Source organism: Ranitomeya imitator, chromosome 5 (genome assembly GCF_032444005.1).
Source record: "Ranitomeya imitator isolate aRanImi1 chromosome 5, aRanImi1.pri, whole genome shotgun sequence".
Taxonomy (NCBI): domain Eukaryota; kingdom Metazoa; phylum Chordata; class Amphibia; order Anura; family Dendrobatidae; genus Ranitomeya; species Ranitomeya imitator.
The window spans coordinates 134,046,781-134,059,728 of NC_091286.1; the positions used below are offsets into that span (position 1 = coordinate 134,046,781).

At 39.6% G+C, this 12,948-nt stretch overlaps 1 protein-coding gene across 5 annotated transcripts in view; it reads left to right on the forward strand.

Moving 5' to 3' along the window:
• The window catches only part of STXBP5 (syntaxin binding protein 5), a 544,022-nt gene that overhangs the window by 419,730 nt on the left and 111,344 nt on the right, over positions 1 to 12,948 (forward strand). For all 5 annotated transcript variants that reach the window (XM_069769165.1, XM_069769166.1, XM_069769168.1 and 2 more), the window contains 2 exons: positions 1,532 to 1,657; positions 12,248 to 12,399. In XM_069769165.1, the coding sequence (XP_069625266.1) occupies positions 1,532 to 1,657; positions 12,248 to 12,399 (278 nt within the window). The remainder of the gene's footprint in view (positions 1 to 1,531; positions 1,658 to 12,247; positions 12,400 to 12,948) is intronic.

The following is a 12,948-nucleotide window of genomic DNA, read 5'->3' on the forward strand; positions in this document are numbered from 1 at the left end:
TAGTGAGGGCCTGTAGTGTGAAAAATGCAGGCCAAATGCAAGATGGCATATTCTGAGCAGTCTCCTGAAGTAAAGGTATGCTTCAAGTTACATATACAGTGGCATGTAAAGTTTGGACACAATTGGTCAAAATTACTGTTCTTGTGCACATTTAAGTAAGTTGACACATTTCCTTTGTATTTTAGGCAAAAAAAGCCATTTTTTTACATTTTAAAAATTACAGAAAGGAAAATGAGCCAATACAAAAGTTTGTGCATCCTTGGAGATTTGTGTGTTCAGGTAACTTTGGCCAATGTTTCAGGCCTTAATTAGCCTGAAAGTTATGGCTTGTTAACCATCATCGTTAGGAAAGACGAGGTGATGCAAATTTCCCAGCTCTATAAAAAACCCAGACCGCTTCTAAATAAAAGGGAAAAAAGGGCACAGAATTTCAGGAAATGAAAATCTCGCCAACCATTAACCCCTTAACCCCCGGAGCTTTTTTTGGTTTTGTGCTTTTGTTTTTCTCTCTCCTCCCTCCCAGAACAATAACTTTTTTATTTTTCCGTCACTGTGGCCATGTGAGGGCTTATATTTTTTGTGGAAGAGTTGTACTTTTGAACGACACCATTGGTTTTACCATGTCGTGTACTAGAAAATGGGAAAAAAATTCCAAGCGCGGTTAAATTGCAAAAAAAGAAGTGCAATCCCACACTTGTTTTTTGTTTGACTTTTTGTTATGCTCACTAAATGCTAAAACTAATCTACCATTATGATTATCCAAGTCATTACGAGTTCATAGACACTATACATGTCTATATTCTTTTTTACCTAAGTGGTGAAAAAAAATTCCAAACTTTGATTAAAAAAAAATTGCGCAGTTTTCCGATATCCGTAGCATCTCCATTTTTCGTGCTCTCTGGTTAGGTGAGGGCTTATTTTTTGCATGCCGAGCTGACGTTTTTAATGATAACATTTAGGTGAAGATACGTTCTTTTGATATATATCTATATATACTGTATATATTTATTTAGATTTAGATTTTTGTTGCCTAAAATTCAGAGGACATGTCATCTTTAACTTTAGGCCTTTAAGAGATCATTTAATCTTCAACTTGCCTAACTGTTCACAATAATAGTAATTTTGACCAGGGGTGCCCAAACGTTTACATGCCGCTGGATGAATTGTATGAATGCTAGATGTCAAAATAATAGTTTAAAATGCGTGTGAACACAAATGTATATTAATCTACTCTAGACAAGCATGTATCGTGCATTCAGGCATTCGCTCTTCCCACAATGTGGAATGAGTTTTGTGTCTCTACTGAGGAATCCAAGCGACTATTTCTAAAAATGGTCTGAGAGGATAAAAATGTTAAAAAATAATGTGCATTTTGAGTATCCTCATCGTTCTAAAAACTATTTGATTCAGAATTGATATAAAATGTGCCTGATCATATGTTTAATCAGCTTATCAAGAAGTATAAAATACCAATATGATGTTGCTGCTCATTTTGGATTTGTCTGATGTGAAAGAAATTTCCTTTTTACAGGGTCAAAAGCACTCCATTAAAGCAATCTGCTGGCTACCAAGTAGAGCTTGTAATACAACTTGTGTGGGTTGGTGGAGAACCTCCGCAGCAAATAACCAGCCTAGCTGTCAATTCTGCTTATGGTCTGTAAGTATATTTTAATTTCTTAAAGTCCATGAGCTTTATATACATAGGAGTCTGTTTGGAAACCTTGAGCTGGGCTTAGAGATTTTTTCTTAGAACTTTTTTTCTTACTTTTTCATACTGCTGGTTTATTCTCTGGAAAATTATAATGTAAAACTGTTATCTTATCTTGTTATTTTTATTGCAGTAGATGTGGAGACTTAGGGTACCGTCACACAGTGGCATTTTGATCGCTATGACGGCACGATCCGTGACGCTCCAGCATCGTAACAATATCGCTCCAGCGTCGTAGACTGCTGTCACACTTTGCAATGTACCCAGCAGAAAGAAAAGTATCACTCCAGTTATGCACACCACGTATAAAAAATGAAAACATAATGTAGGAAAAAACACAAGATTTTATTGACACACAACATAATAAAACATACTTAAAAACAGAAAGGCAAGGCCCTGTCCATAACACTCAGTAAATACAGAGTGCAATAATATATATAACCCATAATAAGCATACTGATAACCAATGCTATAAGCCTGCCTGTACCCTAGGACTAGATGCAGACCATACGTGGCCAGCTCACAGGACAAACTAACCAACCCAGGCGGATGTATACAAAATCCTAAGTGGCCAGTAAACACCCAAATAGTGCATTTAGCCCGAACGGCTCATGGGACAAAAATATCTACCCTAAGCCAGTAAGGCAACAGGATCCCAAAATAATAGTGGGAGAAAAAAAAAAAAAAGAGCACTGGAACCGCCAGGAAAAACCTCAGAGCACTAGAAGAAGGGGTTACCCAAATGGTGACCAGAGCGGAGTCCGTGGGTAGCCAGGCAAGCAAGCAAGCAAGCAGGACAGGGACCAGAGCAGCCCCACGCGTATCGCCCTTCAAGAGAGGGCTTCGTCAGGGGAAGTACCAACATGTGTCCCAAACCCTATATAAATACCATCCCAATAAATAGAACAAACGGCCCACCTGTGACTGAGCAAAGAAGCTGCAAATGTGCAGAAAGTCCTGAAATGAAAGTGCCAGCCAAAATGCAGCCGGAGCTAGCTGAGATAAGGAGCCAGTCCCACGTCCAGCCGGGCGGGGAAGAGAAGGCGGCCGCTGTCAGAGTGAGCGATGAAAGCCACACCCACACAGCAAGCTGAAGGAGAGCCAAAAACACAGGCGCAAAAGCCCAGCTGTGAAGCAACAGCTGGAACAAAGAATCCTGGCAACAGGAAAGCCCATAGTTATAAAAATATATGTATATGCACAGACATGGGATAGAGGTATTAAGAAAATATATGTTATAATAAGGATGGTAGAGATCCTAAACAGGAACCGGGGAGCCTACAAAAGTGTGCCCAGCCAAGGGGTGATCAGTCCCAAGGCAAAATATCCATATATGCATGTATAAATATGCATACAAATGCATACACATACATATACATACAGAAGAAGGAGCTAGATGGAGGTGCAATTGTGTACCAGAGGCCCTAGTTATAGATGTAAACAGCGGAACGCTAACCTAAGAAAAAATAAATAATAATAAAAATAAATAACAAACCCAAGAGAAACTAAGAAAAAAGAAAAAATAATAATAATAAAAAGAAAATAATAATAAATAAATAAAAAATAACAAAAAAAAAAAAAAAAAAAATTTTTATTTATTTATTATTATTTTCTCTTTATTATTATTATTTTTTCTTTTTTCTTAGTTTCTCTTGGGTTTGTTATTTATTTTTATTATTATTTATTTTTTCTTAGGTTAGCGTTCCGCTGTTTACATCTATAACTAGGGCCTCTGGTACACAATTGCACCTCCATCTAGCTCCTTCTTCTGTCTGTATATGCATGTGTGTATGTGTATGCATTTGTATGCATATTTATACATGCATATATGGATATTTTGCCTTGGGACTGATCACCCCTTGGCTGGGCACACTTTTGTAGGCTCCCCGGTTCCTGTTTAGGATCTCTACCATCCTTATTATAACATATATTTTCTTAATACCTCTATCCCATGTCTGTGCATATACATATATTTTTATAACTATGGGCTTTCCTGTTGCCAGGATTCTTTGTTCCAGCTGTTGCTTCACAGCTGGGCTTTTGGTGCTTTTGCGCCTGTGTTTTTGGCTCTCCTTCAGCTTGCTGTGTGGGTGTGGCTTTCATCGCTCACTCTGACAGCGGCCGCCTTCTCTTCCCCGCCCGGCTGGACGTGGGACTGGCTCCTTATCTCAGCTAGCTCCGGCTGCATTTTGGCTGGCACTTTCATTTCAGGACTTTCTGCACATTTGCAGCTTCTTTGCTCAGTCACAGGTGGGCCGTTTGTTCTATTTATTGGGATGGTATTTATATAGGGTTTGGGACACATGTTGGTACTTCCCCTGACGAAGCCCTCTCTTGAAGGGCGATACGCGTGGGGCTGCTCTGGTCCCTGTCCTGCTTGCTTGCTTGCTTGCTTGCCTGGCTACCCACGGACTCCGCTCTGGTCACCATTTGGGTAACCCCTTCTTCTAGTGCTCTGAGGTTTTTCCTGGCGGTTCCAGTGCTCTTTTTTTTTTTTTTTTTTTTTTTTTTTCTCCCACTATTATTTTGGGATCCTGTTGCCTTACTGGCTTAGGGTAGATATTTTTGTCCCATGAGCCGTTCGGGCTAAATGCACTATTTGGGTGTTTACTGGCCACTTAGGATTTTGTATACATCCGCCTGGGTTGGTTAGTTTGTCCTGTGAGCTGGCCACGTATGGTCTGCATCTAGTCCTAGGGTACAGGCAGGCTTATAGCATTGGTTATCAGTATGCTTATTATGGGTTATATATATTATTGCACTCTGTATTTACTGAGTGTTATGGACAGGGCCTTGCCTTTCTGTTTTTAAGTATGTTTTATTATGTTGTGTGTCAATAAAATCTTGTGTTTTTTCCTACATTATGTTTTCATTTTTTATACGTGGTGTGCATAACTGGAGTGATACTTTTCTTTCTGCTGGTTATATTTGGTCGTTTTGTCACTCGCTTGCACCCCGTATTTATGGATATATTTTTTTATATTAGGTTTATATGTTGGTAGTGCGCCCTATTTCATTGCTTATTCCACTTTGCAATGTACGACACTGGAGCGATAATTTCATGACGTATGTGCGATGTAGAAGCCGTTGGTTACTATGCGCACATCGTATACAATATCGTGCACACCTTTGTTACACCATGCGATCATGCCGCCACAGCGGGACACTAGACGACGAAAGAAAGTTTCAAACGATCTGCTACGACGTACGATTCTCAGCGGGGTCCCTGATCGCAGGAGCGTGTCAGACACTGCGAGATCGTAACTATATCGCTGGAACGTCAGGAATCGTGCCGTCGTAGCGATCAAAATGCCACTGTGTGACGGTACCCTTAGCAATAGAAGATATGTGGCAGTTTACCCCTTATTTTAGAGGGCAGTTCACATGGTGTTTTCCTTTTTTAGAGCCCACTTTTGAGATTTAGAAAGTTCCATGTGTGCAAAGCAAATGTATTCATAGTTTGTCTATTTGTCAGACCATTGTATGTTAATATACAGTAGATGTATATGTGTCTGTGGGGGGTAGGTATGAGTGTGTAGGTATGTGTGTGTGTATATACAGGTGCTTGTCAGAAAATTAGAATATCATAAAAATATTTATTTATTTCAGTTCTTCAATAAAAAAAGTGTAACTTATATGTTATATAGTAATTGCAAACGGAGTGATGTATTTCTAGTGTTTATTTCTGTTACTGTAGCTGATTATGGCCTACAGCCAATGAAAACCCAAGTCATTATCTCAGTAAATTATAATAATTTAAAAAAAAACACCTGCAAAAGCTTCCTAAGCATTTAAAAAGGTCCCTTAGCCTGTTTCACTAGGCTCCACAATCATGGGGAAGACCGGTGACTTAGCAGATGTCCAGAAGGCAGTCATTGACACACTCCACAAGGAGGGTCAGCCACAAAAGGTCCTTGCTAGAGAAGCTGGCTGTTCACAGAGTGCTGTGCCCAAGCATATTAGTGAAAAATTGAGTGGAAGTAAGAAGTGTGGTAGAAAAAGGTGCACAAACACTGGAATGACCGCAGCCTTGAAAGGATTGTTAAGAAAAGGCCATTCAAAAATTTGGGGGAGATTCACAAGGAGTAGACTGCTGCCAGAGCCACCACATAGACGTATCCAGAACATGGGCTACAAGTGTCGCATTCCTTGTGTCAAGCCACTCATGGCCAGTAGACAATGCCAGAAGCGCCCTACCTGGGCCAAGTAGAAAAAGAGTTGGACAATTGCTCAGTGGTCCAAGGTGTTTTTTTCAGATGAAAGTAAATTTTGCATTTCATTTGGAAATCAGGGTCCCAGAGTCTGGAGGAAGAGTGGAGAGGCACACAATCCGAGCTGCTTGAGGTCTAGTGTGAAGTTTCCACAATCAGTGATGGTTTGGTGAGCCATGTCATCTGCTGGTGTAGGTCCACTGTGTTTTCTCAAGACCAAAGTCAGCGCAGCCATCTGCCAGGAAATTATAAAGAACTTAATGCTACCCACTGCCGACACGCTTTTTGGAGATTGATATTTCATTCTCCAGCAGGACCTGGCATCTGTCCACACTGCCAAAAGTACCAATACCTGGTTTAAAAACAAAAGTATCGCTGTGCTTGATTGGCCAGCAAGCTCGCCTGTCTTTAACCCCACAGAGAATCTATGGGGTATTGTCAAGTGGAATATGAGACAACAGACCCAATAATGAAGATCAGCAGAAGGCTGTCATCAAAGCAACCTGGGCTTCCATAACACCTCAGCAGTGCCACAAGACAGATCGCCGCCATGCCATGCCGCATTGATGCAGTAATTGATGCAAAAGGAGCCCCGGCCCGACCATGTATTAAGTGCATTTGCTGAATATACATTTCAGTAGGCCAACATTTCAGATTTTAAAATCATTTTTTCAAGCTGGTGTTATAAAATATTCTAATTTACTCAAATAATTACTTTTTTAGGTTTTCATTGACTGTAAGCAATAAACAGAAATAAACACTTGAAATACTGTATATCACTCTGTCTGTAATGACCATCATACTAATTTGGTGAAATACACCTGTATGTGTATGTATATATATATATATAATATATATATATATGTTTACATACACACACACACACACACACACACACACAGTTGTGCTCAAAAGTTTACATACCCCAGCAGAATTTTTGCTTCGTGACCTTTTTTTCAGAGAATGTGAATGATAATGCCACGTGGCTGTTTCAAGATGCACAATAAGGAGGCACGTGAAGAAAATTTGGCTGCATGGTCAAGTTGCCAGAATAAAGCCATTACTGCGCAAATGCCACAAACTATCTCGCCTACAATACGCAACACAGCAGAGAGACCAGCTTCAAAACTTTTGGAACAAGGTAATTTGGAGTGATGAGACCAAAATTGAACTTTTTGGCCACAACCATAAACGTTACATTTGGAGAGAGGTCAACGAGACCTTTTGATGAAAGGAACACTATTCCTACTGTAAAGCATGGAGGTGGGTCGCTGATGGTTTGGAGATGTGTGGGCTACAAAGGCACAGGAATCTTGGTCAAAGTTGAAGGAAAAATGAATGCAGCACGTTATCAGCATATACCGGAGGCAAATTTGCAATTATCGGCCTTGAAGCTGCACATGGGACGTACTTGGACGTTCCAACATGACAATGATCCAAAACACAAGGCCAAGTCGACTTGGCTACAGAAGAAAAAAGTGAATGTTCTGGAGTGGCCATCTCAGTCTCCTGACCTCAATATCGAGCCACACTGAGGGATCTCAAGCGCGCAGTTCATGCTAGACAGCCCAAGAATTTACAGGAACTGGAGGCTTTTTGCCAAGACTACAACTACCACAAAAGACTTCAAGCTGTCATTGATGTTAGAGAGGGCAATGTACGGCATTAAGAAATGGGGTATGTGAACTTTTGATCAGGGTCATTTGGATGTTTTGGGTTGTCATTATGATTTAAAAAGAGAAAACACAGTAGTTTGACAATAAATGGCTTCACCCAACCACTAACCATGAGTGTAGAAAATTTTTTGGTGTTATCATTCATAGACCAAGAAAGCGAAAATTCTGTCGGGTATGTAAACTTTTGAGCACAAATGTATATATACGCACACATACTATGGAACATACTGGGAAGTATGGAACCACATGGGCACAAAAAGCAAGAAAAACAGCATCCATATCCAAAATGGCAATATCTGGCTTAAGTACTTCAGACACCTCTATGAAGACATCCCAAAGGAAGAACTAAACCAAGACCAGAAAAACATAATGGGAAAACTAGGCAATGGAGGCTAAAGTCAAACATTTCCAAAACCCACTGGATACACCAATCACACTACAGGAAGTTCCAGAAAGAATCTCTTCCATAAGGTGTAGAAAAGCAAGTGGCCCAGATGGAATCCCACCAGAAATGCTGAAATACTGGAAATACAGACAGCAATGGTTTAACTGTTCAATATTATGCGGAGTGCTGGCTACTTCTCTCGAACCCGGAACCAAGGCCTCATCTCACCCATTCACAAGAGTGGGGACAGGTACGACCCTGCCAACTACACAAGCATATGTGTCAGCAGCAATCTGGGGAAACTGATCAACAGCATCCTGAACAAAAGGATCCTTAATTTCCTCACTGAGCATAACGTCCTCCGCAAAAGCCAAGCAGATATCATGCCAAACCACCGCACTACTGACCACATCTACACCCAGCACAGCCCCATTCAGAGCCTTGTCTACAACACAAAGCATGGGAAGATGTGCTTTTGTTTTTGTGAATTTTAGAAATGCTTTTGACTCAGTGTGGCACCCAGGCCTGTTAATGAAACTGGTGGAGAGCAGAATAGAAGGAAAACCCTATAATGTCATCAAAAGCTCCTACACCAATTACCGATGCAGCGTAAGTGTGAACGGTAGAAGAACGGCTGATTTCCAGCAGAGCTGTGGAGTAAGACACGGCTGCACCCCAAGTCCAACGCTCTTCAGTATTTACATCAATGAGCTGGCACTGTTCTGGAATCTTCCACGGCACCAGGTCTCACTCTCCATGATGCCCAGGTAAACTATTTGCTGTATGCAGATGACCTACTGCTGCTGTCACCAACTGAGAAAGGTCTCCAAGAAAACCTGAAAATCTTGGAGAAATTTAGCTCTACCTGGGCACTACCAATCAATGCTAAGAAAACCAACATAATGTTGTTCCAGAGGAGAAAGCCAAGATCGAACCAGCACCTTCCATTTGTGCTAAACAGCCCAACACTGTGCAGTGCGATTGAGATTTGTCAGAGAACACCATGATTGGCAGATTCGACATTGGCGCCCAGTGCGCTTCACAGATGAGAGCACGTTCACATTGAGCACATGTGACAGATGTTAGAGTCTGGAGACGCCATGGAGAATTTTCTGTTGCCTGCAACATCGTCCAACTTGACCGCTTTGGCAGTAGGTCAGCAATGGTGTGAGGAGGCATTTCTTTGAAGCGCCGCACGGCCCTCCTTGTGCTAGCCAGAGGTACCCTGACTGCCATTATGTACCATGAGATTTTTATGCCCATTGTGAGACCATATGCAGTCAATGGGCCCTGGGTTCCTTCTAATGCATGACAGTGCTAGGCCTCTTGTGGCTGAAGAGTTTCAGCAATTCCTGCATGATGAAGGCATTGATGTTATGGACTGGCCTGCTCGTACATACTGCTGAGGATAATTTCCTTGCCTTGACACATTTTCACTGAATATGGATCAGCCTGTAATTTGATTTTGTACTTTGATTTTCAGTATCATTCCAAATCCACACCTTCATGGGATATTAATTTGATTTACACTGAGCATTTTATGTTTTATTGTTCTCAACACATTCCAATATGTAAAGAATAAAGATTTGAAACAAATGTTTAATTCATTGTTATCTATAATGTAGTATTTGCTTTATTTTTTAAGCAGTGTATATAAACGGAGAACAGAGACAGGGTCTGTGGTCACCCCCTGCTGAATCACTCCTTTTATACAGGTTGTTTGCTAACTGCCTATCATTTCTACCTGTTGTCTGTTCAATTTGAACAACAGCAGGACAAATAGATTCACAATCTGTGTTGCTTTATATCTGGACAGGTTGATTTCACAGAAGTGTGATTGACTTGGAGTTGCATTGTGTTGTTTGTGTTCCCTTAATTTTTTTGAGCAGTGTATAATTTTTGTTCCCATATGGGGTATGCTATTCCATACATAGGTATACAGTAAAAACAGCCTTCTGAAAGTTCAACAGAGATTATGGCCATTGTGTCCCGTTGTACCATATGCATATTCAGTGTGCGGTATACTGTATGTATGGAGATCTTTCCAATGTGTACCTTGACATAAGTAATGTCATACGACACTTTTAGTTTGTAGCACTGTCTAAGCTGCCTTCCAATATGTGCGCATGAACTTGAGTTTATAATAGGCTGCTTGGTGTTTGAAAGGAAAGACGGCTCCATCAAGCTGACACATAAGTCCACAGTAATTATTTTGGGTTATCAGTAAGCTGGTGCTGGTCAGAGAGGAGCTTGCTTGTAATTCATCTTAATGAGTGATGTGTGGAGAGGTAGATAGTGTCAGGGAGCAGAGCAGCCTTTTTAGGCACAGATTTAAATCACTTTTCTAGCAAATGGCTTCTTTACAGCCCATCTGTCTTGTCACTTTCTAATTGACTGATTTGTTTGCTGTATTGAAAGAACTACTGAACAGAATCCAACAGAGTTGGAAAATAATCTTACAATGTTGCTTGGTAAAACTAGTGATTTTCATGTATTTTATACATGATCTTGGCAAATAACGCAGCAATACTGCTCTAATGCCCTTTTTATGTTAAGATTATTTATGAAAAGTGCAACATTACTTTGCAAAAGACAAATTAAATCCACCATTAATAAATTAGTATAGTATGAATACGAAAATGCTTTTTTTGTTTTTTTACTGGTTCTGTAGTAAGACTTTGCGGGACTTTCATCTTTTTAAAATTAAAATGTTTGCATGTAGCAAAAATGAATGAGAATATACCTGAGCTATCGTAAGGTACTCCAGAATAGCTTAATTTTCATAAATCACAATTCGCTTACATTTGTCCAACCTCATCCACATCTAGCCGTGCCGGTCTTTAAGATAGTTACACTCTTGGGCTCGTACAGTGTTTGACAGCACTTTTTTAAAAATTACGGTACAAAGCAATTATCAAATAATTTCTATTTGATATACAGATGATCTAACAAAGCCATGGCAATTGAAGTCTAAATATCATGATTTTTATTCATTCATGTAAAATCAAGATAGATAAATATATTGACATTTCTGAGGGAAAGTAATAAGTCAGTTACCAGGATATTGCATAAAATATATTTTGCATCTGTTTTTACATCGATATTGTGTCTTGATGTTTTTATCTTTAAAAATTCATTGTATCTTTACCCCTTTTTCCCTTTTCCTTTACCTACTACTTCATGTTTTTATCTTTCCTATCTATCTTTACATTGGCCTTCCCCTTTACTTTCCTACTCTTCCTTTCACCCTTTTCTTTCTTTTTCTATTCCCCTTTCATACTGTTTAATCCTTTCCCTTCCCTCTTCATTCTTTCCCTTCTGTCCATCCTTCTTCCCTTTCCCCCATTGTTTTCCTTCAGACTTTCCTTTAATTCTTCATATTTTAGGTTCTTAGTATATTGCTATATTTTTGTTTTTGTTATTCCAACTGTAACACGAAAAATGTAAAATTGTAATCCTATAAATACATATTTTACATTGTGCCCTTCTTACCTTCTCCAATTTGTTAAAAAAAAAAATCCCCCTAATACAATGAATTTTTGTTTAAATATTTTTTTTGTTTGGCTCACTTAAAAGGAAACTGTCAGCAGGATTTCACCCCCAAACAATTCATATGTGCATTTAGCTCTTAAAGACCAGTCCAGCAATACCTTTACATGGCCAGCCCGTTCTTACAGTAGTGAAAAATAGTCCCTATTCATAATCCAACGTCAATTCCTCCTGCTTGACTGTTAACTTTTTGCCTGAAGGCATACAGCATAGAGGCTGTCAGTCAAGCAGGAGGCAGTGGCACTGGGCAGGGAATAGAGCTGGGGTGACGTAGGCATCAGATCTGTAACCTCATTTTTATGTCACTGGCAAAGCAAATTTCTCTGACCGAGGAATGGATTAAATTGGCCATGTAAAGGTATAGCTGGGCTTGTCTTTAAAAGAGCCACATGCATATATCTATAGTTTGGGAGTGAAGTCCTTCTGAGAGGTTCATTTTAACATCTCAGTGTTAATATTGTAACCTGAAAGTTATTTTGTAAATAATTAGCCTTCCAAATCTTATATTATTGCTAGCATTATTTACAATGGTAACCAAGTATTCCTCTTATTTGTTCTGTCCCTGATGGTAGTCACTGGGTTTGAAAGAGACTCTATAAAATCTGCAAACAACTTCTGTAGAATGTAGCAGAAAAAAAAATCTGAAAATACAGCCGATAATATACTCTAAAATATTTTTACATTTTTTTATTTTCCCATTTTTAATCTCAACTTTCAGAGTAGTATTCGGAAACTGTAATGGTATTGCAATGGTGGACTACATTCAGAAAACAGTGTTGTTAAACCTTAGTACAATCGAATTATATGGCTCAAATGACCCATACCAGAGGCAACCACGTTCTCCACGCAAAACAAGGCAACCGTCAGGAGGTAAGGAGCCCGCACTGTTTGCACAATATGTAATCTTTGGGTTTCAGCTATTTGCTGAACTAAAGAGAAGCTGTCAGTAGGACCAACCCTCCTAAGCCATTTATATGGGCATGCAGGTCTTAGGAAGTTGAATAAAACAATACTTTATCTGTGGTCTGATGTCTTATTTCAGAGAAATCATTGTTTTTCTTAATATGTAATGAGCAGTAAAAATCTATGTGCCAGACTTAGATCTCCATGAGAACCTTATTCCAGAGCTTATCTTACTAAAAGAGGACATGTCCAGTGTGAGACATGTAATGACTGACCGTCTGATCTCCTGATCTACATATCTCACACTGGTAATTAAAAATAAGCCCTGGAGGTAGATTCTCCTGCAGATCCCTGTCCAGCCCAGAAATCTTAAAAGCTCATTTACATATTAAGAAAAACATGGGTTTCTCTGGAATAAGACATTAAATTGTAGATATTAAGGTATCATTTTATTCATCTTTCTATGACTTGCTTGCCATATAGACTGCTTTGGAAGGTTGAACCCACTGACAGATT